The sequence below is a fragment of the Ctenocephalides felis genome, unplaced genomic scaffold (genome assembly GCF_003426905.1).
Source record: "Ctenocephalides felis isolate EL2017-DRISC unplaced genomic scaffold, ASM342690v1 CF-g0.4_SCAFFOLD_01886, whole genome shotgun sequence".
NCBI lineage: Eukaryota > Metazoa > Arthropoda > Insecta > Siphonaptera > Pulicidae > Ctenocephalides > Ctenocephalides felis.
This window is the reverse complement of record NW_020538040.1, coordinates 5,701,051-5,728,343: the sequence shown is the minus strand read 5'-3', so window position 1 is coordinate 5,728,343 and position 27,293 is coordinate 5,701,051. Positions and strand designations below refer to the sequence as shown.

Here is a 27,293-nt window from a genome sequence, read left to right as displayed (position 1 = left end):
ATTTCAAATTTTCAAATTATCCTTGTGTGTAATCCCCTTACACAACTTCACATATGTGTCTCTACCGCACAAACTTCACACTATGGGTATTTTGTAGAGACTTTTGAAAAGACAAAATTTAGCAGGAAATACGAATGCTTCTTTTTAGTGTTCGAGATACATATTTCCAAATTAATAAACCGAAAATGCAAAGGACAAATTATATTAGGGAATAATTAAATATAAATTTACTATGCATAAATATTTTTAAAGCCGTTATTGTTCATTTAATTAGGTTAGGTTTTCAGGCTTTAGAACAAATGGATGTATGTAGTATGCATGTTCGGATACAAATTTTCGTTCACGATTTCGAGAGCACGGATCAACTTATTTGAATGATCATATAGGAACAGGAAACATTTGATTCCTATTTCATTTTTATTTTATTTACAGTTTGTTTAATCGGTAAATAATATACTTATAATAATATGATGGTTTAGTGTAATAATATAAACGTAAATTATTATTATAACACTAAACCACTTGATTAGAAGCTAGTTAGCACTCCAACCAAAGTTTCTTATGAAAATAAAAAGGATTATATTCCATTTGTTTCTTTGTAATATAACTTAGAGACAAGTGAATTAAAATTTTGACAATAACATTGTATTTACTTATTTTGAGCGTAAATGAAAAATTTACAACAAAACTTAGGAAGAAAAACCAAGAAACTTTGTTTGGAGTGCGCACTATCTAAAAGATAATATTAAGAGCTAAAATTTATGGAGATTTTTTTTATTAATTTGGAAGCACCCTAAATATTTATATAATATATTCATTTTTTGCTCGACTGCATTACTATTATCGTACCCGAGTAATAATAATACTTATCTCATTTAGTCTGTTAAACTTTGCCCTCGTTTTCAAATTTCTTGTTTGCTTTTGTTTAATTACTAAATCAGTGTAGATAGTAAATAAACATTTAAGATAAGACGAATACTTGTAGATAACTACAATTTTGTATTCAGACATATCAAATTTAAATTAATACATAGTCAAGTAGTAAATAATGGGGAAAAAATTTGATTTTTATAGGTCTGTTTTCGGATAACATAGCAATCGTAATTGACAATATATATGAAATATAAAATTGATTAAAAACGTTTGTTTAAGTTTAGCAAATTTCTATTTAGTATTTAATTATATTTAAATTAATTTTGTGTGGTTTATAAGGGGGAGGGTGTGTTTGAAAAAAAAATCATGAATTATCACGCGGAGAGAGGGTTATAATAATATATCACGTGCGTTTATATTTCACCTGAATTTTTTTTAAATCCAAAAATTGTCAAAAAAAATAATAAAAAAATTATAATTTTTTTTGTAACTAAATATATGAAATATTTTGGTGGGAAAGTGGGTTAATTTTGAATATCAGGTCATCGGGTCCAAAAATCCTTAAAAAATCGATCACGTGATCAGTGGACGCTTCCTAACTTAGTTAAGTTCATTGCATTTCTTTACGTTTTAGAGGTTTCTGAACATTTTGGTATACCTCAGAAAAAATGTATGTCTGGAACAATTTTTCGTAGACGATTTCGGGCGCACGGATCGAGCGATTTGAATGGTTCAAAAAACATTCAATTCCTATTGATAGGAACATGTGCTGATTAGTTTTTGGCAAAGGCAGGTCCAGCCGTTACGGAGATATGAAGCAAAGAACGCATAAAATAGAAATCTAGTTTTTGAGGGAACGGAGCATCCGATTCGAATGATTCAAATTTATTTGCTAGTATTGACGAAACGATCGTTTTGGGAAAAAACAAAAGAAATTTGTGTATGTTTTAAATTTCCAATAATTTTTCTTTTTAGTATCGATAATAATTCGCATTTAACTTTAATTCACGCTAAAGTTCTAAACATCACTTATATAATTGAAATAAATAACTTTAACTCTGCACTACACTTAATATAATTTTTATAAATATGAGAAGGTCCTTCGATCTAACTCCTATTGATTAAGTTTTACTTATTCAATTTTTATGTAAACATATATGAACGTTGTCGTCCAATTTATTAGCTTCTATATTTTGTCTATAAAATAAGAATGTTGAAAGTTACAGTATTGGTAATAATTTATTTGAAAACATTTAATATTTCTCGTACATTTCGTTACGGTACGGTACGGGAAGTTCCAGCAACTAGCCTTAAGGCACGATGCCATAATCACTAGTTTATGATTATTTGTGTGAGTTTGTTAATAGAAAAATTCCAATTTTGGGGGTCTTAAATTATTATTAATTGGAGCGCCCAGTAGGCGTTGGGGAATATTTATATTGACAATTATTCTATTAGAGTCCCCATGACTAATGTTGACTGAAATTGAGTGTGAGTTTATTTTGCACACGTGAGAAAATATATACAAAACTAATAATAACCAATTGACGAATGATGTATGAATGGAAACTCCTCCTGCACGGTTATTCGAATTTTGATCTTTTCGAAGTCTTTTTGACGTTTGTTAAGGAAAATTTTAAGGATTTAAATGATTTTAACAGAGCTGTCACTTGCGAGAAAAGTCATTTTACTTGAAATTTGAATATAAGTTAAATAATGAGCCTGGATATTATTAGAATATAATATATTCATGATTATGAATAAAAAAATGTAATGTCTTCATTATTATTGCGGAAAAGCAGCTGAGATGTGCCAGAAATTAAAATAATCTAATTTTAATAAGATACAGTTTATGCATGGCATTATATAATTCAGTGTGTCAGATTTTTTTTTAACTAATGCATTTCATATTTTGCCTTACTTTACTAGATGATTTCACAATACAAAAAAATATTTATAAGTTTCATTATGTCAAAAATTCATTTGTTTGACGTTGGATATGGAATATTTAGTTAGTTGATCGTAAATCCAATAGTGCACATATGAATAGAATTTGACAAATTAATGCACTTAAAATATTTATTTAAGTAATATTGTATTACAAGTTATTAGTTAGAAAAACGTAATTAATATATTATAATTACTAAAAACAAATTGATATATGATACAAGATCATAAATATTATAGGCAACATTATGGTAGCAATTATTTTGGGTGGAAAAATATAATTCTTTCTGAATTTGTTATAATGTTTAAAAGACTGCAATTTTCAAGACATATGTCTTATGTTAAGACCATAAATGAATTAAAAGACAGGATATTATAAAGTTTATTAAAAATTGTTGGAGTTTTTTAGTGTAGACGTAGGTACAGGACAACGTCTGCCGGGTCATCTAGTATAATATATATATATATATATATAATATATATATATAAGCAAAGCTTTATGGAAAAAAATTATTTTGTCAATACGTATAATTTTATCCCATCATCAGTGAATATATAAGTACAGTTACAATCAGCATTATAAGATGCATTAATTAAAATTAATGCAAAATTTGTTAGTAACTGTGGATTAATAGTTTTTTTCCTCTTATGTTGATTTTTAAAATTCAACCACTTATCGTATGCAACTACGCAAAGTTTTATTAAATTTTCAAGTATACTTTTATCAATTAAGTACAAAAAAAAAACGGTCTGGCCGATCTTTGGTATTTTTTAATTTTACTACTTTAAGTTTCATATTTATTATTAATATTAATTAATAATAATTTCACTTACCGTATGAGCTAAACCTTCACGCATCATTTTGACTCTTACAAAAAAAATCTCACTTCACAAGATACTTTATATAACAAATTTTATCACAGGCTATTTTTATTTGGAAACTATTATATTATCTATAACATATAATAATTATTTTATAATTATATTTTTTATATCTTTTTTGGTTTATTTTGAAACGAACTTAAACTTAAACTTGAAATTGGGCAAACAAATTTGTCCCACACCGAGAACGAGATGTTCTTTGCGGGAGTTCCTATTCGTGACTGACGTTATATCATTTGACTTTGCCAAGAAATGATCAGTTCAGTCGGTCGGTCGGATGTTTATTTGGCAAATTCGGATGATTAGTCAAATATATATATATATATATATATATATAATTAATATTTCTTGGATTTTTTAATAAATTGCTAAGGGTTTCTTTTCGGAATAATTAATCCAATAAATAAAAAACAATAAGTTTCTCTTCAGATGTTTAATTACGACGTTTAGAGAAATCTTATCCGCGCTCGAATTCGACAAGAAGAAAAATGACGAGCGAATTAAAACTAACAAAGAAACAGTTCAATTGCAATGTAATTGGCCTGTTACCATCAAAGTTTATTAATTTTCCGTAGGGTCAGTTATAGTTATCGCTAAAAAAATCGAAAATTATCTATTTTTTCAAAAAAAATCTATTTATAATTGAGAAAATTTTAATAAGCAAGAAAAACAAATTTTACGAATTACACAAGAGAGAAAAAGCAATATTGCTGGCGAGCAACATTCAATATGAAATGACACGAGGAAGAACAAGCTCTACTAAAGAGCAAAATTAGAAAAATAAAATTTCCCATATGTTCAAAATAAAATTTTTATTAGACATTTTTTATCATACAAATACAATTTAATCTAAAGTAAACTATCATTGATGGCCAAGGTTGGCAAAAGCCATCTGCCAAAAAACAACAACCCACGCCAACAAACTCATCAAAATTCTTGAATCAATTTCACCGGCCGAAGAAAACATTACATCATCTTCATCTTCAGTTTTTCTTGGATTTTTTAAAGATTTTCTTCGGTCTTTGTTAAACTGCAAAGAGTGCACCATCCTTCCATCAGCTGATAAAAAACAAATTACAAATAATTACATTAGTAATTTAATTCTCAGATTTTATATTTAATTTATATTTATAATATTTATATTTAGTTTTTGTATTTATATATACAAACAATACTATAGTGGATAAAAAAATTAAAATAAACAATTAAAAGATTACCACAAGAAAATGTCTATCTATTTGCTGTATTTTATATAAAAACAAGTCCGGGGGCATGTTCGAGGATTCTGTTATCTAAACATTCTTTCTTGATTTGTTTATATGTAAAATAATCCTAATCGCACGGCAAATAGATAGACATTTTTACAGTTTTCATTATCAATAAACAAGCATAAGATAACGCTATGTTATGAGCTGTGTTACGGCAAAATTGCCCGATTAATCAAAGGAGTTGCTGATCTATATATAGTACAGCGGAACAAATATGAGTAAAGAAGTTTCACTTCAAATGGCGGCATGTGGGATATCAAACGAAAGGTCTCAAAGAGCTATCGAAATATTGTAATGAAAAAATTTCATTTAAAAAAAATGAACTCTACTAACGAGCAAAATTTTATTAAAAAAAGTAAAGAAACTCTGCAGAGGAGAAAAATTTTATTAAATGAAATAAATATAAAGACAAAAGAGACTCTACTGACGAGCAAATTGCAAATAAAAGACAAAAGGGACAAAGGGTCAGTAGAGTCACTTTTGTAGTTAATTTCATTTTTAATATTCGTTTTGCTCGTCTGTAGAGTACTTTTTAATTTTACTTTGTTTGTCAGTAGAGTCCTTTCTCTATTTTAGTTTGTTTGTCAGTAGAGTCCCTTCACATTTTAATAATTTGTCCATCAAATTTTGTTAGTCAGTAGAGTTTTTTCCTTATTAAATCTTGTTCGTTAGTAGAGTCCTTTTTTCATAAAATTTTGCACATGAGTAGAGTTCCATTTTATTAGATTTCGCTCGTGCAGTAAAGTTCCATTTTATTTAAATTCTGACGAATAAAATTTTACTCGTCAGTAGTTTTTTTTATATAAAATTTTTCTCCTCTGTAGAGTTTCTTTATTTTTTTTTTAACAAAATTTCGCTCGTTGGTAGAGTTTATTTTTTAAAATGAAATTTTGTTGTAGAGTCCTTTTATTTTTTAATTTTACTTTGCTTGTCAGTAGCGTCCTTTTGGCTTTTAATTTTAATTTGCTCATCAGTAGAGTCCTTTTATATTTTAATAAATTGCTCGTCAGTATAGTCTTTTTTGTTTTAATTTTTTGGCTTGTAATTTTAATTTGCTTGTCAGTAGAGTCTTTTTTGTTACATTTTAGTTTAATTTTTAGTAGTCTGTAGAGTCCTTTCTTTATTGTAGTTTGCTTGTTATTAGAGTCCTTTTATGTTTTAATAATTTGCTCGTCAGTAGAGTCCTTTTATCTTTCAATTTTAATTTGGTCGTCAGTAGAATTCTTTTATATTTCAATAATTTTAAAATAATTTGCTCGTCAATAAAGTACTTTTATCCTTTAATTTTAATCTGATCGTCAGTAGAGTCTTTTTAATTTTAGTTTTAGTTTGCTCGTCAGTAGGGTCTTTTTTAATTTTAGTTTGCTCGTCAGTAGAGTCATATCGCTTTTTAATTTTACTTTGCTCGTCAGTACAGTTACTCTTGTTTATAATTTGAGTTTGCTCGTCAGTAGGGTCCTTCTTAGCAGAGTCCTTTTAGCTTCTAGTCTCTTTTATTTTGCTTACTGGTACAGTTCCTTTTATCTTTTAATTTTAGTTCGCTCGTCAGTACAGTTCCTTTTCATCATAATTTTAGTTTACTCGTCAGTAGAGTCCTTTCATGTTTTATTATTAATTCGCTCGTCAGTAGAGTCCCTTTGGGTTACATTATCATTGGCAAAAGTTTATCAAATTTACCTTGTTGGCATAGTCCTGGGGGTTCCACCTGGCATTCGGTACCGAAGGGACAATTAGAACAAGGTGGGCCCTTTTCGTAAACAGCATGTCCTGGCACGTTGCCTGCTGGTCCGTAGTTGCACACCAAGTGTTGCCTGATGACGATATAGAAAATAGTATTGCCTTATGTGTCTTAAAACTTTTTTCTTTATTTTGGAAGAGGATTTTCTTTATCATTAAATATTAGTTAGAAATGCAGTTTATTAATTAAAGAAAAAAAAATAAATGCAGTTTATTAAAAACTTAATAGTTTTGAAAATTCAGAGTTTGTTGAAAATTTTGGTTCTCTCGATACTTTGAAAGTTCAAAATGTTCCGAAATATTTGATTCTTCTCAAAATGTGCGAATCCTAAATTTTTTGTGTCGTTTTTTCCTTATGGCAAAATACTAATTCCGACTCATTAACTTATATATGTATACAAATTCAAACCCCGTTAGAACGATTTTCATTTTCAAGGATGACCTGACAAAAAACGCTTCTTAAGCGTGAAGCGTATTAAGTGGTACAGGAACAATTTGTATCAAACTTGTTCGTCTTAACGGGGTTAATAAAGACCTGTAAATCAAATCGCCGTCCTTTATAATCTGAAACATGGCCCTTGCACAGCCCAATTGATAAGTCTCGGCCCAAACGATTTGGGTATAATGGCTGGACGAACTGAAACTGCAGAAAAAAAATTGTATTATATTTAAAAAGCTAACTAGCAAAATGTAATTAATAAATATATTAACTAAAATAGTTGAAATTAACTAAAACTGAAAATGAAATTCTTAAAAAATAATTAATGTTAGGATCAATTAGTTGCCTAAAAATGGTTATATAGTAGAAGAACAAAAAGAAACTTTGGAAAGCAGGAAAGTGTCGGTGTAATATGAAGACAATGTATAAATAATTTTTGTTTGATTAATTTATAGTAAATAATTTATTAATAGCCTGTAGAGTAGGTGCCAAAAAATCGAAAATTATCATATCATTACTTTAACACTTTAGCATATCTTACAATTAGAAAAAATGGATTTTTGTATGTGGGTGAATGGATGTGTCGGATACAAATTTTCATTGACAATTTCAAGAGAACAGTTTAACCTGTTGATAAGAAGACGTGCTGACTAGTTTTTGTCAAAGGCAGGTCCATCCGTTTAGGAAATCCAATAAATAAAGTAAAAAAATGCCATTTGGCGGTCAAAAATAATCATTAGACATATGTACATCAAATAATCAGGTATTTTATTGAGGTTTTAATAATAAGTATGAATTTTGTTTGTATTTTTATAAAGTTCAAAATATTCAAAAAAATTCAATATTTTCAAAAATCTTTTTTCAGTCAAAATTTTTAAATTTTTTTTAAAAAAACAAATTTTAGGTACGGAAGTACCAGCAATTTTTTTAAGGCACCACTAGTCATTTTCGATTTGTTTGCAATTTCTATAACTTATCCTACTGGAAGTTAAAAAATAATTAATAAATAAGGTAAATAAAATAGAAATTTTGAAATAATTTAAAAAAAAGTTGCACAACTATAGTGCCGAAACGTACGGAATAAACATATTAGCGCTTTATGAGTGTCTGCTATAACTATTAAAGTAGCAATGAAAAAAGAGGCAAAGCTCCTTGTCTCTTTGTATGAATGTATGAATATAATTATATTTTTAGTTTTCAAAATTATCTTCATATAAATTATTATAAAACTTTTTAAAAGTTGAAACTGATCACGAATTACATTTACATTATTTAGAACCTAATGCGATGAGGGAGCGAAGCTTTGCTAAACACTCGCGCGCCTCTATGAACGTCTATAACAACTATGAATAAGGATGCCTGTTCTTATCTGTCTATCACTTTTTATTATAAATGGATTCTAATGACTATTTTTTTATTAACAGTGGCCAAATGGTTAATAGATTGACTAGCAGATATGGGGTACTCGGATCGAATCCTGGTCGAGTATTGCATGCAAAAGTGAATTGATATAGACTTGAAAAGTTGTGCTGAAAGAATAAAGAAAACAATCAAGGGAAAAAGAATTTCGAATAATATTTAACCTAGTGCGCAATGCTTATTTATCTATGCTAGTATGAGTGGTTTGAAACTCCGCTAGACACTCTTGCGCCTCTATGGACGTCTGCGATTATTAAACGGGAAAAAGGACATAGTTAGCTTTATTCTTATTTGTAAAAGTTATCACTATCATTATAATATATTAAAATAAAATTGTTTTTAAATAATAATAGATACTAACAATTAATTGTAGTTATAAATGTGTTTTTAATTTGTTTTTTTTTTATTACTTACAGTTTGTAAGAGTCGACACCAGACGGATCGTGCAGGTCTACCTCGTCGTACCAGGAACGAATGTAGGCGGCGTCGCTCATTCGGGCGAAGCTGCCGCGTGCGATGTTCTGGCCGACGGGAAAACGCTCTAAATAAATAATAAGTTAATAAGGTAATATTAATAATAATACAATTAATGGGACAGTAGAGTCCCTTTCTATGTTCTAGGTGTTTTTTTTAGTTTGCTCGTCAGTTATTTCGAAATTTAGTTTAATCGTCACTTGTGATCCTTTTGATATAAGTTTAGTTTGCTAGTCAGTAGAGTCCCTTTTTATCTCGTTTTATTCAGTTTGCTCGTCAGTAGAGTTTCTTTATGATCTTATTTCAGTCAGTTTGCTCGTCAGTAGAGTCCCTTTTGATCTTGTTTTAGTCAATTTGCTAGTCAGTAGAGTCCTTTTCAATTGTGTTTGAGTCAGTTTGCTTGATAGTAGAGTCCATTTTGCTTTTGCTAATTTGTTCGTCAGTACAGTCCCTTTTGTTTAATTTTGTTTCAGTCTGTTTGATCGTCAGTAGAGTCCCTTTTGATCTTGTTCTAATGTTTTTGCTTGTTGGTAGAGTCTCTTTTGATCCTGTTTTATTCATTTTACTAGTGAGATCATGTTTCAGTCAGTTTGCTCGCCAATAGAATCCCTTTTGATTTTGTTTAAGTCAATTTGCTCGTCAGTAGAGTCCCTTTTGATCCTGTTTTATTCAATTATCTTTATGATCTCATTTGAGTCAGTTTGCCTCAGTAGACTCTCTTTCAATTCTTTTAGTATGTTAGTTTTAGTATTGGTTTGTCAGTAGAGTGCGTTTTGATATGATTTTCATTTTGAAAATTTCACAAATAACAGTACGTTAAAGATTTGCTAAACCTCAAACCATATATTATTGTCAAAAAGATATTCCTATGATTTTTACAGACACTTTATTACATTCCTAATACTTTCAACAGTATAAAAGCTAACCTCCAAATTGGGCAAATGTTAAAATAATATGAGTTCGATTGTATGCCTATTTTGTATAATTGAGTCAATTCTTTACAAAAGTTTCTTTTCATTTTCTTTAATTTGATTGTCAGTAGAGTTCTTTTTGTTCTGCATTTTGAGTTTTATGTTGCTCGTCAATAAGAAGTTGGTTTTATTTCTCACGTCACAGAAGCTTCTTTTATCTTATCTTTGTTAGTTTGCTCGTCAGTACAGTTCCTTTCTAATTTCACGTTTTATACTTACCGGAATCTCTACAGAGGTCGTTCGAATAAATGCACTGCGACGCCCAACGTTCAGCAAACTGTTCCAACTCTTCGTTCCAGACCTAGATAAAATAAAATGTTAAAAGAAACTGCTCGACCGATTATCATTTATTTACAAGTCTCTTCGTATCAGAATCTTTTGGTATGAAGGAAACAAGAAGGGCGAATTGATAAGAAGGATTGAATAATTAGTAGATTGATAATAAAAGAGAGGAAAGTATAGCATTCTAGAGCCTACTCCCATGAAGTTAACCAAAAGGAACTCTACTGACGAGGAAACTTAAAACAGAGGTATATTATTATTATGATATAGAACTAAATTGCAATATTCTAGATCCTCCTCCCATGAACTAAACCATAATGATCTCTACTGACGGGGAACTTCAAACAGAGGTAAATTTATTTTACTAGAACTAAATTCCATTATATTAACAAAATTATACCAAAGGAAGTAGGAACTCTACTGACGAGCAAACAAGTGCTCTACGGACGGACTCTACTGACGAGCAAATATGGTTAGAAAAGAATTCTACTGACTAGGAAAATGAAATAAAAACAAAATAAAAAGGACTCTACTAACAAGCAAAATAATATAAAATCAAAACGAACTCTACAGGCGAAAATCCAAAGGGTCTCAACTGACGAGCAAACTAACGAAAAAAAAAATTAAAAAGGACTCTACTAATGAGCAAATTAATAATAAATTATAAAGGGACTCTACTGATAAGCAAACATGCTAAAACAAGGTTAGGACTAAATTCTACTGACGAGAAAAATGAAATAAATTAGAAGGAACTCTACTGACGAAAAAAATGAAATATAATTAAAAGGAACTCTACTGACGAGCAAACTAGATTTTGATGCAAAAAATAAATAGGACTCTACTGACGAGTAAACTAAAATTGATTGTTATATTTATAGAGATGGAAAAGAACTCTACTGACGAGCAAAATAAGAATTCTACTGACGAGGAAAATGAAATAAAATTGAAAGGAACACTACTGACAAGCAAGTTAAATTGTAACGCAAATACCAAAAAGGACTCTACTGACACTAAAACTGATTATGTTACATTTATTGAAATGAATAAGAACTTTACTGAAATCAAAAATGTAATAAAATTAAAAGGGACTCTAATGACGAACAAACAAATAAAACAAAGTTAGAAAGAAACTCTATTGACGAAAAAAATAAAATTAATTTAAAAGGGACTCTACTGACAAACAAACATGCTTAAAACAAAGTTATACAGGAATTCAACTGATGAGAAAAATGAAATAAAATTAAAAGGAACTCTACTTATGAGCAAACTAAATTTTGATGCAAAAACCAAAAAGGACTCTACTGGCAAGCAAAATAAAATAAAATTAAAAGGAACTTACTGAAAGCAAACTGACGATTAAAATGAAATGAAATTAAAAAAGGACTCTACTGACGAGTAAACTAAAATTAATTGTTACATTTATTAAGATGAAAATAAACTCTACTGACGAGCAAAATAATATAAAATTAAAGAAAACTCTACTGTCAAAAAATAAAAGAGACTCTACTAACAAGCAAACAAAGTTAGCAAAGAATTCTACTGATGACATAAAATTAAAAAGGAACTTCACTGACAAGCAAACAAGCTAACGCGAAATTAAAAAAAAACTCTACTGACGAGCAAACTAAATTTTGGTGCAAAAACCAAAAAGGACTTTACTCACGAGTAAAATTTATCATGCCGCATTTATTAAGATAAAAATAAACTCTACTAACGAGCAAAATTATATAAAATTAAAAGTAACTCTACTGACGAGCAAACAAAGCTAGAGCAAGGTTAGAAAAGAATTCTACTGACGAAACAAATAAAATTAAATTAAAAGTGACTCTACTGACAAACAAAACATGCTAAACCAAGGTTAGGAAAGAATTCTGCCGACGAGAAAAATGAAATAAGCAACTCTACTGACGAGCAAACAAGCTAATGCGGAAATTAAAAAGGAACTCTACTGACGAGCAAAATAACGAAAATAAAATTAAGAAGAAACTCTACTGACGAGCAAATTAACGAAAACAAAATTAAACAAGAACTCTACTGATGAGAAAATAATATAAGATCAAAAGCAACTTTACTGACAAATAAAATATTTAAAATTAAAAAGGACTCTACTGACAAGCAAACTGGTTAAAAAACAAACAATAGAAAAAGAAACTTGCTACTGGCGAGCAAAATAAATTAAGAACAAAAGGAACTCTACTGACGGGCAAATTGTCTCAATTAAAAAGAAACTCTACTGGCGAGTAAAATAATATAAAATTAAAAGGAAATCTACTGACAAGCAAATTAGTTAAAAGAAGATCAATAAGAACTCTACTGACGAGCAAACTATATTTTAAGTTTAGAAAAAAAAACTCTACTTAATTAGCAACCTTGAGCAATATCACAAGGGACACTACTGACGAGCAAAATTATATAAGAGGACAAAAGACCTCTACTGACTAGCAAACTAAATTACATTATATAATACTACAGAAAAAAAAGAAATTCTACTGACAAGCAAATAAATATTTTGAGATAAATAAACTTTAGATTTTGTATAAAAAAGTACTTTACATCACAAAATCAAGAGCAATGTTAGTAAATAGTCTCAAAATAATATAATAGAACGCTACTGACGAGCTAATTCTGTAAAGAATTATACAAATATTTTATTAGAGAAACAAAGAACTTCAACAAGCAAGAAATTAAAACAAAGATAAACTTCATTTTACAAAAAAAAGATCCGTACTGACGAGCAAATTCAGAAATTATTAGTAAAATATCGTAGTAGAAAAAATTACAGACTCTACTGACGAGCAAATTGATTTTTAGTAAGAAATGTAAATAGATAACTTGCCAATAGGCACAATTTTGGTTTCTTTTTTTTCCTTACCATAAATCTCATATTAGATGCCTGAGGCTGCGGCCCTGGCCGTCCCCTTTTTTCCAAACCAGAAGCGACGCGACTCCGCAGTTCGTTGTGCACCCGCAGTATGGCAGCACGCTCGCCAGCCGAGAAACGAATCGATATGTGACCGTGACAGGCAGGTCCTGGCCTCTCGTACTAAAAGGGAAAAAACTAGGTGTGAGTGGTATTTTGACACACGGCATGTGGGGTATCAAATGGAAGGTCTTGACGAGCACATTAAGAATATAATAAGCAAAAATAAATTAAATATTAATTTATTTTTTTACCGGATATTTGCACATTGTATGATCCCCACAAGTTTTCCCAATTGGATCAGTGTTCAATGAAATGCAACACAAGTTGCAATAATAATCCTGGATTTTTGTTCTGGTCGTGTTTTGCACTGGGGAACTTTCAGTGGTGGACAGGATGGAGGTTTTTGGGGGCACTACGTAAATATTTTGAGTACTTTGATAGATATCTTGGTGCTTTGTCATTGGTTTAAAAGTTTCTGTTATATTTTGACAAAAAGTCGATGGTAATAAGTTTACCAGAAGTATGATGACAATGGTAGTGATCATGTTGAATTTTATGGTGGGTTAATAGAAATTTTGGTGTCATTAATTTTGAAACTAATGACTCGTGTCAAATTATATGATTTGACACAGTTGTCAAAAATTATTTGAAAATACTTGAAAGTTTTTTTTATAAATGATAAAATTATTGTTTGGAGTTTTTGTGTGGTTTCCGCAAATTTCATTCACAAATCTTCTTCACTTCGAATTTTTTGTCTTGATTTCTTGCTTTTTACATGCTAGTTGGTAGATTTCTTTAAAATTGTACTTCTAATTCGACTTGCAAAAATGTGATAATTGTCAGACTTGTGTTATATAGTAAAGTCACATTTGTCACTTGAAGCGGACACTGAGATTGTTTTGTTTATTAAAGTAAAACTTTTAATGCGCTCCAAAAAGAAGAATTGTTTCGAAAATTTACTTATAAAAGTATAATGTGAAATTCTTCTGAATACTCTTTCTGGATCTGGAGCATCTTCATATAATATATAACAAACAGACTTTTAGCGTTTGACGACAACTTTAATGTTTTCAAAAATTTTATTTAAAATTTATTCAATTTAAATGCAACATTTAAATTTTGTTTAAAAATATCCTTTTTATTTTTAACGTGACAACATATTTACTACTACTACAAATATTATTTATTCGAAAGTTTCCAACTGTTTTGATGATCTATTTCAAAATGTTATATTTTTGGATGTGATTCAAAAATATTTTGTAAACTATAAAAAGAATATCATTCATTGATATTTATAAAACACTTACATTTGTGAGATGGTGTAAAAATTTGTGGATTTGAGAAAATGACATCAGACTACAGTGATATCATATTCTTTGCATGTAATTATAACAAAATATTTTTTTATTTGACGATATCTTTAGTAGATAGAAAAGGCTCTACCGATGACCAAACAAAAATACATTTCATTTGATGCCCCAGATGTAGATTTTTTTCTATCTTACTTATTTTTGCTTATTTAAAATATCTAATAATACTTTTTGCTTTAACAATGCAATATTTTTAATAATTTTTTCTTAATTGTGTATGTTTAATTACAAAAATATTTTGTATATTTAATCCGAATTTCTCATCATATTCTATTTGTAATTTATAATAATATTAAAAATATAATAATAAATGTTAAATTGTTATTGAAATTTTAAAAATGAAATAAATTATTGAAATAGAAATGAAATGAAATAAAAATGAATAAAAAATATTTTGGCCCATGGGGGGATCGAACCCGCGACCTTCGCGTTATTAGCACGACGCTCTAACCAACTGAGCTAATGGGCCAGCTGTTCGACTTTGTACTAATCTCGAATACTAACATCACTAGGAGAGTCTTGTAATGGAATTGTTAGAAAAACTTGTGCACTAAGGGTTATAATAAGGGAAATAATTTATATGATATTGTTTTTTTATTTAATAAATTTCAATTTAAATTTATTTTTAATGTATCGAACTTGTTGTGAAATTTCCAAATAATCGACAAAACAGATTTTAATAATATATGATATTAAATTATAGAAACTTGTACACTGAGGGTTAAAGAAAATATCAATTAGATAAATATAAATAAAACTAAAGTAGATAAAAACTATAATTTGTGTTTGTGAATGAGATAATTTATTAGCAATATAAATTATATTTATATTTAGAATTTTTGAAATAATTAAAAGTCATAAGTTTATTGTGTAATATTCAATTTGAAGCTATAATAAAATAAAATAATAAAAACTAAAATTTGTGTTTGTAAATGAGATAACTTATTAACAATATGAATTATACTGGCATTTATAATATATAAAATAATTAATAACCATGTGTTTATTATGTTATATTTAAATTGGGGTTAAAAGTTATTTAATATTTTTTATTATGTAGGGAATATGTGGGCTACGCTATAAAATAAATAAATACAAATAACACCGGAATGAAAATTCAAAATCTTTATTTTCATTTCAACTAATTATATTATATTATGGTTACTAGTCATTAATTTTTAACTTCCCGTAGCGTAAGTTATAGTAATCGCTAAAAAATCGAATATGAAAATTTTTATATATCTTTACGTTTCAGACGTTTCTGAATAATGAAAATCTAAATGGATGTATGTGTGTGTACGTGTGTATGTGTGTGCGGATACATTTTTTTCAGAGTAATTTTTTTCAAAAATGTTAATCGTTTTTTAAAAAAATAATAATTATTGGTACGGGAAGTTCCAGCAATTTGCCTTAAGGCACGATGCCATGCGACCCACTAGTTTTTCTTTCATTTTAATTCATTGTCAAATAAAAAAAAGGCTTATACAGAAAATAAAGTTATAAATGCTAATGTATTTAATAAGCTATTAATTATTTAATTTTTATTTGCAATATTATTTTGCATTTCAAGAAACGTACAACTTTGCTTTCGCCGTTTTTACTATACGAGTCCTTTACAATAGTGGCGGAAGCAAAGTTGTACATATAAAAGCGTTTTTAGAGTACACCGAGTTGGTGTAGAGCATTATGATATCAGACAATATTGTTTATAATTTAATTTTGCATAAATTTGCCGAAGGCATTACTCATATTAAACAAATGGTTTGGAAGTTACAAGCGACGAAACCAAACAAAATTTTTTGTGTTCAATATCACTAGTACAACTTTGCTTCCGCCGTTTTTACTATACAAATCCTTTGCAATAATGGCGTAAGCAAAGTTGTACATTTAAAAGCGATTTTAGAGTATACCGAGTTGCTGTAGGGCATTATGATGTTAGATAATATTGTTTCTAATTTAATTTTGCACAAATTTGCCGAAGGCATCATTCATATTAAACGAATGGTTTGAAAGTTACAAGCGTCTAAACAAAACAAAATTGTTTGTGCTCAATATTACAAGTACAACTTTGCTTTCGCCGTTTTTACTATGCGAGCCCTTTACAATAATGGCGTAAGCAAAGTTGTATATCTAAAAGCGTTTTTAGAGTATACCGAGTTGCTACAGGGCATTTTGATATTAAACAATATTCTGAGTTATTTAATTTCGCATAAATTTGCTGAAGGCTTCATTCATATCAAACAAATGGTTTAGAAGTTACAAGCAATAGAACAAATTAATGTACCAAGTATACTAAATTCCATACCAAGATGTAACTTCACACGCTATGAAAATAATTTTTAAAAAATATAGTTTGTATGAAAACTAGTATATTTCGTATACATTGCATTTCAAAAGCGATTTTAAACTATACCGAGTTGCTTTAGACCAGTACACTCTTATAAACATTTATTTGTTTACTTATTTAACACCCAAGGCAATAATACAGTATAATTACATTTTAAAGTATACAAATTATAAACTAAATATAATATGTATTGAGTATTAAGAGTTCGAGGCTTTATATTTATATACATAACACTTAAAATAAACTACAAATATTTATTTAATTTATATATCATATAATTCTGTATAAAATTGTCTTAAACATCATTCATATTAAACAAATAGTTTTAAAGTTATTCACAAAAAAGATAGCTTTGTATTTATATACATAACACTTAAAATAAACTACAAATATTTATTTAATTTCATTTATATGTCATATAATTCTGTATAAACTTGTCTTATACATCATCCAAATTAAACAAATAGTTTTAAAGTTATTCACAAAACAAACTATAAACTTCATAATCATACTTTTGAATTTACGCGCCGTTAACACGTAACCAACTTCACACCGTTTGCGTGTCCTTCTACAAACTGTCAACTTGACAGATGACGCTTGATAATTTTTGGTTATTCTAAATAAATATATTTAAATACGAAATGCTGAGCAAATAGTAATATAATAATATAATATTTAATGTTTTAATAATAAATTACACAATGGAACAACTAAATAACGCTTTAAAAGCCATAAAAGTGCTCGGATTCGAGTGTCGGACATGTTTTTGAGACTTAAATTTAAATTAAAGATAGCTTTGTATTTATATACATAACACTTAAAATAAACTACAAATATTTATTTAATTTATATATCATATAATTCTGTATAAACTCGCCTTACACATCATTTATATTAAACGAATAGTTTTAAAGTTATTCACAAAACAAAGTATAAACTACAAAATCATACTTTTGAATTTACGCGCCGTTAACCCGTAACCAACTTCACACCATTCGCGTCTCCTTCTACAAACTGCAAACTGTCAACTTGACAGATGACGCTTGTGAATTTTTGGTTATTCTAAATAAATATATTTAAATACGAAATGCTGAGCAAATAGTAATATAATAACAATTTATTTTATGTTTTATTAATAAATTACACAATGGAACAACTAAATAACGCTTTAAAAGCCATAAAAGTGCTCCGTTCGAGTGTCGGACATGTTTTTGAGACTTTGTCAGAAGGTTTAAGAACTGAACATGGACAAGATACTAAAGACACAAAGTTTTTGATTGAATTACAAGAATTGCTGAGTGCTGTTAATGTTAACTTGAGGTAAAAGTCATATCTAAAAGTAACTGGAACATATGTAATGTCTTAAATTATAATAAAAATGTTTTAAATCATTTTTTGTGTTCATAACCTACAAAATTTCTTTCTTTTTCAACAGAGAGGTAGAGACTTCAGTGAATAGTTTAAATGCGCCCCCCGGGCCATTCAATTTAGCAAACACTACTTATTTAAGTCAAGAGACTACACAGGAGAGACAGGCTTTGTACTCGCAGCTTGTTAATAGTTATAAGTGGACCGATAAGGTATATAGAAAGAATTATTTATATCGATATGTATATATATATATATATATATATATATATATATAGACATGTATGTATGTATGTATGTATATATATATATATATATATATATTGTTTTTTTATAGATTCATGAGTACAGTGCCCTAGCACAGTCTTTATTAAGTCAAAATGCTTTGAAAAGGTCATATATTAATTCAAGCAGTGCGAAAAGACGGAGGACACAAACTAGTCTTCACAATGTGCCACCGCAGTAAGTTTATATGTTTATTTGTATATGTATATATATATATATATATATATATATATATTAAAATATTTCTTTCTCTACAAAAATGTTATTATCAAATGACCATTTATTGTATTGTATTGTATGAATATAATAACATTTATTGATGAAACTTTGCACGGTGATAAAGTTGTTAGTAGAAAGTAATATGTTAAAATATTATAGGCTTGTGAGAAGTGGTTTAATTTTAAAAATTGACATAATAATGGGTTTGTGTAGACTTTGTATATATTTCTTTAGTAATTTTTTTTACAAAAACGTAAATATTACAAATATTTCTAAGAACACTTATCAATTTTAGTATTTGATGTTATATTAGATATTTTAAAGTATAACTTTCTAAAATTACAACTTTTTACAACTGAAATTATTTTTAAAAAATAATTTTTCTATGAATTTCTTATAATATTCTTTACAAAGTTTGTTGTACATTTTTTATTAAAAATGTAAATATTACAAAAATAGTTAGTTTTTCTAAAAATGTTTAAGGTGGTCTAAAAATGTTCTAGATTTTTTATAAAAAATTCTGCTTGGTCGAAAAACGCTCTTGATTTTTTATTATTGTTTTAGATTGTCTAAAATTGTTCTGAATATTTTAAAAATGTTTTTAATAGCATTTCAAATTTTCCACATGGTTTATAAACGTTCTATATTTTCTAAAAATATTTTACATGATCTAAAAAAGTTCTCAATTATTTGAAAATATTTTTAAATTTTATAAAAAATTTCTAGATGGTGTAAAATTTTTTTAGATTTTCTAAAAATGTTTTAGATATTCTAAAGATATTTTAATTTTTTTAAAAATACTCTTGATGATCTAAAAATGTTTTGGATGATTTATGAACGTTCTAAACTTTCTAAAAATGTTCTAAATTTATTATGATTATTCAGTATGATTTAAAAACGTTCTACATTTTATGATAATATTCTACGTGGTCCAAAAATGTTCTAAATTTTCTAAAAATGTTCTAGATTTTCTAAAAATATTGTACATGGTCTAAAAATGTTTTAGATTTTTCAAAAATGTTTTAGATTTTTAAAAAATGTTCTACGTAGTCTAAAAATGTTCTAAATTTTCTAAAAATGTTCTAGATTTTTCTAAAATGTTCTAAATTTTCTAAAATTGTTCTAAATTTTTTTTTAAAATGTTATATTCTAAGAATGTTCTAGATTTTCTAAAATTGTTCTAAATTTTCTAAAATTATTCTACATGGTCCAATAATGTTCTAAAATTTCTTAAAATGTTCTAGATTTTCTAAAAATATTCTACATGGTCCAAAAATGTTCTAAATTTTTTAAAATTGTTCTAGATTTTTTAAAAATGTTCTATGTGTTCTAAAAATGTTCCAAATTTTCTAGAAAATGCTCTAAATTTTCTAGAAATGTTTTAAATTTTTAAAAATGTACTAAATTTTATAAAAATGCTTCAAATTTTCTAAAAATGTATTACATGGTCCAAAAATGATCTAAATTTTCTAAAATTGTTCTAGATTTTCTAAAAATCTTTCACGTGATCTAAAAATGTTCTAGATTTTCCAAAACTGTTCCAAGTTTTCTAAAAGTGTTCTAGATTTTCTAAAAATATTCTACGTGGTCGAAAAATGTTCTAAACTTTTTAAAATTGTTCTAGATTTTTTAAAAATGTTCTATGTGTTCTAAAAATGTTCCAAATTTTCTAAAAATGCTCTAAATTTTCTAGAAATGTTTTAAATTTTTAAAAATATTCTAAGTGCTCTAAAATTGTTCTAGATTTTTTAAAATTGTTCTAGATTTTTTAAAAATGTTCTATGTGTTCTAAATATGTTCCAAATTTTCTAAAAATGCTCTAAATTTTCTAGAAATGTTTTAAATGCTTAAAAATATTCTAAGTGCTCCAAAATTGTTCTAAATTTTTTAAAATTGTTCTAGATTTTTCAAAAATGTTTTACGTCTTCTAAAAATGTTCTAAATTTTCTAAAAATAATCTGCACGGTCCAAAAATCTTCTAATTTTTCTAAAAATGTTCTGGATTGTTTAAAAAATGTTCTAAGTGGTCTAAAATTGTTCTGAATTTTCTAAAAATGTTCTACATGGTCCAAAAATATTCTAAATTTTCTAAAATTGTTCTACGTAGTCTAAAAATGTTCTAAATTTTCTAAAAAATATTCTACGATGTCTAAAAATGTTCTAAATTTTCTAAAAAACTTCTACATGGTCCAAATTGTGTTATGTTCTGAATTTTCTAAAAATATATTATGTTCTAAATTTATGTTCTAAATTTTTTTTAAAAATGTTCTACGTGGTCTAAAATTGTTCTGAATTTTCTAAAAATATTCTGCACGGTCCAAAAATGTTCTTAATTTTCTAAAAATGTTCTAGATTCTTTAAAAATATTTTACGTGGCCCAAAAATGTTCTAAATTTATTAAAAATGTTCTAGATTTTTTTAAAAATGTTCTACGTGTACTAAAAATGTTCTAGATTTCCCAAAAATGTTCTAATTTTTTTAATAATGCTTTAAATTTTCTAAAAATGTTCTAAATTTTCTAATAATGTTCTACATGGTCCAAAAATGTGTGGAAGTAATTATAAATCTAAAAATATAAAATCCATTGAATGAAAATATAAACAATTTATTAATTACAAAATTTTATGATAAATAAAAATGGCAAGTTATAATGTTTTTCTCCGATGTCTAGCCTGCTTGATACCCCACAAATGTTTTAAATTTTATAAATGTTTTAGAATGTTGTAAATGTTTTAAAATTATTCTGCATGGCCCAAAAATGTTCTAAGTTTTCTAAAAATATTTTGCATGATCTGAATACGTTCTAAATTTTCTTAAAAAAAAAAATCTAGATGATCAAAAAATATTTTAGATGGTCTAAAAATGTTCTAGATTTATTTTTATAAAATCTTGATCGAGTTTTCAGAAAAAAAAATTTCAATTGTTTAAAAATGTTTTAATTTTTACGTTTTACGAATTTTGGAGCACTTTTCCATAAAAATGTAAATATTACAAAAATATCTGAGAACACTCATTGATTTTAGTATTTGTTAATATAGTAGATATATTTTAGTATAACATACTAAAATTACAACTTTCTATAGTAAACATTTTTTTTTCTTGTTGAAAGCTGAATGATGAAACACATTTGATTCTTGAAATTGTACAATTCACAATAAATATTTTTTGGCTTTTAAATGATCATATATATATATATATATATATATATATATATATATATATTTATTTATTTATAATTATTTTATTTGCAGAAACGTGGATACTTTAATAACAAGTATATCAAGAGGCTTCAATGATATGACAATAACAGTATCAAGACCATTTGCAACAAATGCAGTCCTACATGTAACATTAAATAATAATATATATTATATATATATATATATATATATAATATATTCAATTAGAAAAATAAATAATTAATATAATTGTTCAATTATTTAATTATCCTTTTAGATCCAATTAGGCCACGTCCTTCGAGGTGTAATAGCCTTTAAGAGTCTTATGATAGAATGGGTGGTCGTGAAAGGCCATGGAGAGACTTTGGATTTGTGGACTGAATCGAGACATAAAGTCTTCAGAAAAGTTACTGAAAATGCACACGCTGCTATGTTGCATTTTTATTCACCCACTTTACCTGATTTGGCTGTTAAATCGTTCATGGTAATAATAATCACAATTATTATTATAAAAAGAATAATATAATTGTGTTTATTTTTTTTATACTATACAAGTTCTGTGTCTTTGCAATATTTGCTTTATTATTATTATTTGAAATTTGAATTTTGAATTTTAACGGTTGTTTCAAACGCGCGAACTTCACACTCGAAGTATTTTGTTCAACATTTACGTGCAGCCATTTTGTTTCAACTCGGTTTGTTATCCAATTTTATTATTTAAACGTTTTTTTGAATATTATTTTGTTCTGGGAGTTTTATATTGTTATATACAGATTTGTAGATATTTTTATTAGCTTTCCAATGATATATAATAGTATATACATGTTTAAACAAATTGTTAAAGAAATTTACCGGAATATGAAAAATGTAACCTGCCGACATATTGGTTTACCAAAATGGCGTCGTACGACTCAGTATTCAATTGTAAAGATTAAACAATTTTTTTAATATTATTTTGTTTGAAACGGTTTAAATTGTTATATACAGATTTGTGGATAATTTTATTACCTTTTTAATGATATATAATAATGTATAGGCGTTAGAACAAATTTAAACAATTAAAACGTAAATCTAAAAAATGTAACCGAATGAAAAAACAATTCCTTATATCTATAAGCAACTAAATGTTCACTTTCAAAGTTTCAAAGTTTTTTTTAAATTAATTTTGTTATAAACAATGTATATTGTTATAATCAGATTTAAAGATAATTTTATTAGCTTTCTAATTTCATCCTTAATTTTGATAGATTTTTTGTTATCTCGTAAGTAGAGATATTTCTAAATTAAAAATCTCTAGTATGAATCGCACAGAGTGTTAGTCAGTAGAGTCGCTTTTTTAATTTTATTTTTAGTTTGCTCGTCAGTAGAGTTCTTTCTTTAAAATTCAATTTCAAAATTTCTTTAAATTTCAATTAGCTTGCCAGTAGAGTCCTTTCTTTATATTTTTAATTTGCTCGACAGTAGAGTCCTTCTCTATTCATTTTTTAGTTTCTTTTTTATTTATTTTTGTGTGTGCTTGTCAGTAGAGTCCCTGTTTTAAAATTTATTTAAAAGGATGATCAGTAGAGTCTTTTCTTTTTTGGTTTGTTATTAATTTGCTCGTTTTGCATTTTGTTAGTTAGTAGTTTTTTCCCTTTTACACTTTATCAGTAGAGTCACTCTTCCATTTATTTCAGAGTTTGCTCGGTAGTAGAGTGCCTTTTTTTATTTTTTACTTTGTTTGTCAGTAGAGTCCCTTTTACTTTTATTTTTTTAGTTTGCTTGTTAGTAGTCACTTTTTTTCATTTTTGAGTTTGCTCGTCAGTAGAGTCCCTTTTTTAAAATGCATTTCCAGCGGAGTTCATTCTTTTTTGGTTTATTTTCAATTTGCTTGATAGTAATCTCTTTTCTCTTCAATTTTGTGTTTGCTTTCCAGCGGAGTCCCTATTTCTTTTAATTTAATTTGCTCGTCAGTAGAGTCCCTTCTTTAAAATTTATTTCCAATAGGCTTTCCAGTTGAATCCTTTTTGTTTTGCTTTGTTTATAATTTGTTCGTCATTATAGTCATTATAGTCAATTTGCTCGTTTGTAGAGTCTCTTTTTCTTTACATTTTTGAGTTTGATCGTCAGTAGAGTCCTTTTCTTATATTTTATTTTGTATTTGCTCGTCAGAAAAATCCCTATTTCAAATTTATTTTTAATTCGCTCGTCAATAGAGCCGCTTTCACTTTTATTTTTGAGTTTACTGGAGAGTCTTTTCTTTTCAATTTTGAGTTTGTTCGTCAGTAGAGTCCCTTTGTTTTAATAACATGTTCTTAAATTAAAATATATCGAAATATTGATTTAATATATTGATTTTTTTTTGTTGATAATAAAATAAGATATTATTTATTAGTAATTTGAAATTCAAATCTTAACGGTCATTGTTGTAACGCGAGAACTTCACACTCAAAGCATTATGATCCTTCCTTACGTGCAGTAATTTTGTTTCTGACAAATTTAAACAAAAATAATTCTCTTTCTATTTTTATTTCTGCATTACTATTTATAATTTAGTAATTTAAGCTTAAATTATGTAATAATCACGGAATTCGAGATACCCAGCTGTAAGTAAATATTTGTATATTGACACTTAAAAGTTGTCTCAAAACCTACATATGATAGAATGATACATATGATAGGTTTTATAATAAAATGATACATATGATAGGTTTTGAGACAACTTTTAGGTGTCTACTTACTATAATGACAGGGCTTTTATATTTCTTTAACTAATCAAGACAATTTTGTTTTTTTTTTCTAGACCTGGTTCCACAGTTTTATAACCCTATTCAGTGCCCCTTGTAAAAGGTGCGGATTGCACCTGCACAGTGCCCTTCCTCCTACTTGGAGGGATTTTAGGACTTTAGAACCCTTTCATGAGGAATGTAGGATGTGATTGTGAAAACAGAATTTTGTATGAGATTATTTTGAATAAAGTTATATTGAGAGAAGAAAAGGAGATGGTAAATATTTTATTTGGTAGGATTTGATATATATATATATATATATATATATATATATATATATATGTATATATAATATCTGGCCGCGCTTTGCTGTGGCAAGGACATGTTATTTTTTTATAAACAATCCCAGTTATTCAAAAATTATGCCTTATTTTTCTGAAGGAAAAGTTTCATTTCGCCAGAAAATTCGATTTGCCTCATTATATTATTTATAGACGTTTGAGGTAGTTTTGAATCGTTTGACACCGTAATTCGAAAAAAATGAACTTTTAAAGTTCTATATATTAAATTACTGACTTTACAAAAAATGTACTTAGTGTTTGCGGGATAAATTTCATATAGATTATTTAGAAAATCATTGTTTTTCACATGGGCAGTTATACGTTGCCTGTTCACGAGTTGGAAATCAATCCGCTTTGTTTGTGTTTAACGTCGGACCAAAAAACAAAAAATATGGTTTACCAAAGAGCACTTCAATGAAACGGATAATTTGCGGATTCACTTTCATTTACTTAGAGAAGTTCAACTAAAAAACACTTCATTTTTGTAATCGAAATAAATTCATTACTGTTGTATAATAAAATCAAATTTTTCCTTTTCAAATATAAAACAAACAAAAAATTTTTTCATCTTTCTCACGAAACCATCTGGTGGCGAAACGGAGTTCGTCGGGTTTGCTAGTATATATATATATATATATATATATATATACTAGCTTTGGGCTTGCTAGTATATATATATATATATATATATATATATTTAAAAATGGAGCTCGGTATTATGTTAGGTATGCTAAAAATCAAAAACGGCTGAACCGATTTGGCCACATTGAAATATTCGTTCTAATCCAGAGGTTGTGAGAAAGGTGAGACATTATTTCAAAACCGCGTGGACACTTTATTTAAAAATTTAAGTTTTTTTTATAGAAGTGTAATGCAAAATAAAACATTGGACGGCGACTCATACGTCAAATGTTAAATGGTTTTGACAGATTATGTTCAATCAAATTTAATAGAATGCAGTAAGTAGTTTTATTTGAACACAAAGACATTATTATTAAACGGGTCGCAAGGGTTATTAGAAACTCAAAATATAAACTTTTTGAAAATTATTAGTGAAAAATACGCTTTCTGGCTTTGTGGACTGTCAAAAAGCTATGTATTTGGTGTGTGTTCAGACGTTTCCCACATAAAACCTAACCTACAAATCGTACAAAGGTTAAATAACAATTTTATCATTTTGATTGATGATACATATGTTATACAAATATTAAAATAGAACTCTACTGATGAGCAAACTGGATTTTAGAAAAATATTAAAATAGAACTCTACTGACGAGCAAACTGGATTTTGAAAAACATCAAAATATCTCTACTTGACGAGCGAACTTGATTTTGAAAAATATTAAAATAGAACTCTACTGACGAGCAAAGTGGAATCAGAAAAAATTGAACTAAAATAGTAATAGAACTCTACTGACGAGCAAATTCGATTTCAGAAAATGTAAAGTAGAACTGTACTGACGAGCAAATTATATACCAATTAACTTAAGAGAAAACGAAATCTACTGACGAGCAATATTAAAGAGAACTCTACTAACGTCCAAATTGAAAACAGTTTTAAAAATGTTTTACTAAAATCTTGATATTCAGTAGAGTGTTTTTTTTAATTAAATTTGTTTGTCAGTAGAGTCCTTGGCCTTTTATTTTTTCAGAATGCTTATCAGTAGAGTCCACATTTTTTATCTTTAGTTTTGTCATTAGTAGAGTCCTTTTTCTAATCGTCAATAAAGTCCCTTTTCGTTATATATAAGTTTGCTTGTCAGTAGAGTCTCTTTTCATTTATTTTTGAGTTTACTCGTCAATAGAGCCTCTATTTTTCATTTTTAGTTTGCTCGTCAGTAGAGTCCTCTTCCTTTTAGTTTTAACTCTTCATTCCATTTATTTTTTTGTTTGCTTGTCAATAGTCTCTATTTTAATGTTATCTTTAGTTTGCTCGTCAGTAGAGTCCCTTTGTTTAATTTTATTTCATTAATATATTATTAAATTGATATATTGATTTATAAATTTAATCATACATTTTATTTGGCACCAAATACTTAATATTTTAATAAAAAAAAATGTAATGTGTGAATTTTTAGTAATTCAAATCTTAACGTCTGTTGCAAACGCGCTAACTTCACACTCGAAGTATTTTGTAAACATTTTCGTGCAGTAATTTTGTTCGAATTGAAAATGAAGGTCGTAGTCTAATATTCATAAGAATTATATATATAAACTTAGCTAAAGTTAAAATTAAAATACAAATTATTCAAAAAAAATAC

The 27,293-nt window shown here is 27.4% G+C and overlaps 3 protein-coding genes across 3 annotated transcripts in view; 1 reads left to right on the top strand and 2 right to left on the bottom strand.

Moving 5' to 3' along the window:
• The window catches only part of LOC113377894 (phytanoyl-CoA dioxygenase domain-containing protein 1 homolog), a 20,661-nt gene extending 16,766 nt beyond the window's left edge, over positions 1-3,895 (bottom strand). The window contains exon 1 of the mRNA XM_026618344.1: positions 3,655-3,895. Coding sequence (XP_026474129.1) covers positions 3,655-3,681 — 27 coding nt within the window. The 5' untranslated portion in view covers positions 3,682-3,895. The remainder of the gene's footprint in view (positions 1-3,654) is intronic.
• Positions 3,896-4,564: 669 nt separating this feature from the next.
• On the bottom strand, positions 4,565-13,760 carry LOC113378543 (venom allergen 3-like). The gene is made up of 7 exons (XM_026619092.1): positions 13,467-13,760; positions 13,165-13,335; positions 10,230-10,311; positions 8,980-9,106; positions 7,243-7,350; positions 6,648-6,781; positions 4,565-4,761 (listed from the first exon to the last, which is right to left on the bottom strand). Exons 1-7 carry the CDS (start codon positions 13,758-13,760, stop codon positions 4,565-4,567), a joined length of 1,113 nt encoding a protein of 370 aa, XP_026474877.1.
• Positions 13,761-18,024: 4,264 nt separating this feature from the next.
• LOC113377991 (mediator of RNA polymerase II transcription subunit 27) lies at positions 18,025-24,958 on the top strand. The gene is made up of 6 exons (XM_026618478.1): positions 18,025-18,252; positions 18,368-18,512; positions 18,638-18,762; positions 22,056-22,149; positions 22,261-22,467; positions 24,766-24,958. The coding sequence occupies exons 1-6, from the start codon at positions 18,080-18,082 to the stop codon at positions 24,898-24,900; spliced, it is 879 nt and encodes a 292-aa protein (XP_026474263.1). The 5' UTR covers positions 18,025-18,079; the 3' UTR covers positions 24,901-24,958.
• Positions 24,959-27,293: the final 2,335 nt, after the last annotated feature.